Below are 4,561 nucleotides of genomic sequence, written 5' to 3' on the forward strand. Positions count from 1 at the left end.
TATTATTATTATTATTATTATTATTATTATTATTATTATTATTATTATTATTATTATTATTATTATTATTATTATTATCCCTCTCACAGTTACTACTGTTGAATGAGGTACCACCTATACTATACCTGTGCATTTGGTTTTTCTTGCCTAAATGTAGAACCTTGCTTTTTTCACCATTAAATTTCATTTTGTTAGATAGCACCCAATATTCAAGTCTGTCAAGATCCTTCTGTATCTTAAGGCTGTCTTCTGGAATTTGGCTATTCCTGCCAGCTTGCTGTCGCCTGCAAAGTTGATGAGTTCCCCATCTATCCCCTCATCCAAATCATTGATGAAGATGTTGAAGAGCACTGGGCCCAGGACAGAGCCCTGGGGCACCCCACTAAACACTTCCCTCCCTGTAGATGCAGTTCCATTGAGAACCACATGCTGAGTATGGCCGGTCAGCCAACTACAAATCCACCTGGTAGTGATGCTGTCTAACCCACATTTTTCTATTTTATTGAGTAGTGGGTTGTGGTCTACTTTATCAAATGCCTTATTGCAGGCAGTGATAATTGTGGCCAATGGCTTAGCATCCAAAATACAATTACGGCACTGCAGGGAGAGCCCAGCCATCAGAACTTCAAAACTGGGTCCTAAGTAAGGGGAGGGGGCTGTTGTAAATACCACAGTTGTTAAACTATGGGTTCCTAAGCTGAGGACTACCCTGTACCGGTAGTACGGTCCTTCTGCTCAATCAGTTGTCTCTCTTCTTTAGGTTTCCCAGTACTTAAATTGAAAAAGTCACTGCTTCCAATGTTGGGGGTAATTATATACAGGTAGTTCTTGACTTACAACCATTTGTGTAGTGACTGCACAGCCCTGCAAAAAGTGATTTATGACCAATTTTCACTCTTGATGACTGTTGCAGCATCTCCATGATGGGGTGATCAGAATTCGGGAACTTGGCAATTGACACGTATTTATGACAGTGGCCGTATCCTGGGATCCTGTTATCACCCTCTGTGACCTTCCCAGCTGGCTTCTGACAGGCAAAGACAATGGGGGAACCTGGATTCACTTAATGACTCTGGCAAAAAGGTTGTACAATGGAGTGGAACTCACTTAACAACTGCCTTGCTTAGCAAAGGAAATTTTGGGCTCAATTATGGTCATAAATCAAGGACTACCTGTAATCTTCACAAGTATTAGCCATTTGTTGTTGGATTATCTTGGTAAACAGTATAATTATTATTATAATTAGCAATACATTAAATCTCATTCCATCTTTTTTTCTCTAGGGAACTTCTGAATTATATCTCTATAGTCATGGCAGTGTTACTGTATTTATTTATTGTATATGTCTCTGTACCATTGAGTGTTCGACTGTTCCCTTCAATAATAAGAAAATTTGTATATCTCAATTTTTGTAAGTATTCCTATTTTATCTATCTCAATTGAAAATAGAAGTATTTTCTTCCTGTATGCAGGTAGTCATTCACAGATAAATGATTAATTAAGGATTTGTTGGAAACCACTCAAAATATCTTTGTTTTTACCAAATTGACTAAGTTAATCTTTATTGAAAATGTCAGATAATGCAATTGTAACTCAAATACAGGGTGGATCTACATCTTGCTCAAGAAATCCATTCAAAATATTGTTGCAAAAGATCAACTTTAATAGTGTCCCCAAGGTTTCTAAATTACTATGCTGTTAAAGTGATGAATATACTTTTTGCGTAAACATTTTAATGAAAGATGATCACAGTATTATGCATATATGTGGACAAGTTCATGCAGGTTTCTTGGTAACTGAGAAGCCGGTTGGCGAAGGTATTCAGCTGATTTTATCCTTAAACCAGGACTGGAACTTCCAGTTGTAACTTCCATGCTTTTAACCATGATGCCAAACAAGCTCTCCAAAGTCATGCTAATAGTTAAAAGAGGCTTGTTTAAATAAACATTGATAAATTGTTAACAACTGCATAGCATTAATTTCTAATATACTCCACCTGAATGGGGAAGTAGGCCACAGCTATAGATAAAGGAAGTGCTTCCCTTGATATTTTTAATGCTCTCTTCTGTTTTAAAAACAGCATTTATCTTACTAGCCTGATAATAATTGCAGGGATTTTGAGATGATTATCACTGATTTCCAAGTGATATTCTGATTTTCCAAAACTGGGGACTCCTTCAGATTATATCCATTTAAATAAAAATGAATTTAAAAGAAGAAATGGCCAAGCTCTCATCTTATTGCAAAACACAGGATCCTTTGAGATTGTGCCTTTCTTCCAGGTATGAGGTCACAAATCTGACATAAGATTTGTTGATCTTGTGGGAGATCTTGGCCCCTTTAAATACATTTTTAAGAAATTTGGTGCCCATACTATTAAACAAAATCACACAACAGTGTTTGACTCATGAAAACACTGCTAGTCCTTGGTTCAAAATATCACCAGAATCGAGGTTGCATAACTGTAGATCAGGGGTGTCAAACTCGCAATGTCACGTGACGTGTTGCAACGTATCATGACTTTTTTATCCATTGCCGGCAATGGGTTAAGCACGGTTTTGCTATGATGCATCTGGCCCATGGGCCAGCAGTTTGACACCTTGCTGTAGATCATTCTCTCTGAAGAACTTGTGGTTCTGTCCATCACAATATTATTAACCCCCAGCATTCTGTGGGTGCAGGGGGAAAAACTCAGTTAAAGCCACTTTAAGTTTTTGACATTTTCAGAGTCTTTGTCCTGGCATAGGGGGCTGGAAATGGGAGGGGAGGTCAACTGATTTTACAGAAAGCAAACTTCAACATTATTTTCTTTTGCAGTGGCTTACCCTTTTGGAGTAGATTATAATAAGCCTGAGGTATTTGTAAAGAACACCCAAAACTTCTATCTTATCTCTGAACCAGGAATCACTTTTGGCATTTGGTGAGTAATTACTTGGCTCCGTCAGCCTCTTTGGCATAGATTATATAGGTCCAACTTGGAGTTCCCTTGGTCAGGCTCACTTGAGATCAGATCTGTGGCCAAGAGACCGTACTTCAAATGGGTCTAGGACAGGGGTAGGGAACCTTGGCTCTTTTATGACTTGTGGACTTCAACTTCCAGAATTCCTGAGTCAGCATGGCTGGTTCAGGAATTCTGGGTATTGAAGTCCACAAGTCTTAAAAGAGCCAAGATTCCCTACCTCTGGTCTAGGACAACATACTTCAGCAGACTTGCCCAGCCAACTTGCTGCAGGACAATTCAATTCAAATCAGGATAACTCAAGAGAGGGACAAATGAATTGCAGCTCACCCAGCCTCGAGGACTTCCAACATGAGAGGGTTCAAACCTAAAGTGAGACAAGGCCCGCTGCAATTCACTTGTTCCTCTCTTGAATTGTCCCGCAGCGAGTTGGCTAGGGTGAATTGGCTACGGTGAGTCGACTGGGGTGAGTTGGCCTCAGTGTGTTGTTCCATTCTACTTCAAAGTAGCAATGTGGGGCATTCATGGAAGAGTAAACAAAGACAAGATGGTGGCCACAACTTTACAATTGATCCCTATTCTTTTATGCATGCACAAAGTATCTTTGATTGCATGAGTGAAGTTACCACTGAAGTTGATCTTTTTTACATCTCCTGTGATATCCTTAGTAGAGAAGCTGTTCTCCCATTTTTGCTTTTTTCTCTTGATGCATGCATGAATCTAATTATTTTTTAAAATAAACATCTTGGCTACTTCAGTTAATTCAGTGACCTGGTTTATTAAGTAATTTGGACAAAGGTATCTTATCTCCTTTGGACAACCATCTTGTAAAAGATAATCTCAGCTGCAGAAGGAGGGAAGGCATGGGAAACATTTCAGAAGGGATCCTCCCTAGTTTCCTGGAGAGTAAAAGAAAAGAAGGGGAGAAATATTTTCAGTCTTGCAAGATTCTGTTAATGTAACCTTACAATAAACATACAGTTAGTACTTCTGAGGTAGGCTTGTCTGGCCTACCTTGGAGGATTAAAAAGAGGCCTGTCTGAACTGTTGGCTTCCTGTCTTAGGTATACTCTAGCAGACAACAGACGGAAGGAAGCTGAAGGAAAAGACTTCAGCTGGTATGAAGAGGCCCTTGCAGATGATAACCCCGTCATCATCTATCTCCACGGCAATGGGGGTACCAGGTGAATTTCGTACTCTCAGCAGAAACATTAATGCTGAGATTATCCTATGTGATCTATGTTGGGGTGGAAATCCAGGGAGGGAGAAAGTGGCTTCAAGTCTCTGCCGGACTGAGAAGCAAGGACTTCACACGTCCTTTATTATGGGCAGACTTTTTTACCGTTAGTTGCCAGCGTTCTTAACTTGCAATACAGAGATCCCATAAAATGATGAATTAAGCAGTATGACTTTACTTTTTGTAGTAATTTTATTAAGCATTACAGTTAAAAAGATAAAAACTAATTCAATAAAACCCTAAAAGCACAGAAAAGAAAAAAATAGAAAAAAACAGAAAATGGAGAAAAAATAGGAAAATAATATATATATATATATATATATATATATATATATATATATATATATATATATATATATATATAT

General features: G+C 38.5%; 1 protein-coding gene across 1 annotated transcript in view; it reads left to right on the plus strand.

Annotated features, from left to right (window-relative positions):
- Positions 1 to 4,561, plus strand: part of ABHD12B (abhydrolase domain containing 12B) — a 35,898-nt gene that overhangs the window by 9,499 nt on the left and 21,838 nt on the right. Inside the window, exons 2-4 of the mRNA XM_015822580.1 lie at positions 1,284 to 1,411; positions 2,818 to 2,920; positions 4,024 to 4,143. Coding sequence (XP_015678066.1) covers positions 1,284 to 1,411; positions 2,818 to 2,920; positions 4,024 to 4,143 — 351 coding nt within the window. The remainder of the gene's footprint in view (positions 1 to 1,283; positions 1,412 to 2,817; positions 2,921 to 4,023; positions 4,144 to 4,561) is intronic.

The sequence above is a fragment of the Protobothrops mucrosquamatus genome, unplaced genomic scaffold, assembly GCF_001527695.2.
Source record: "Protobothrops mucrosquamatus isolate PMUCROS unplaced genomic scaffold, P.Mucros_1.0 scaffold1609, whole genome shotgun sequence".
Taxonomy (NCBI): Eukaryota; Metazoa; Chordata; class Lepidosauria; order Squamata; family Viperidae; genus Protobothrops; species Protobothrops mucrosquamatus.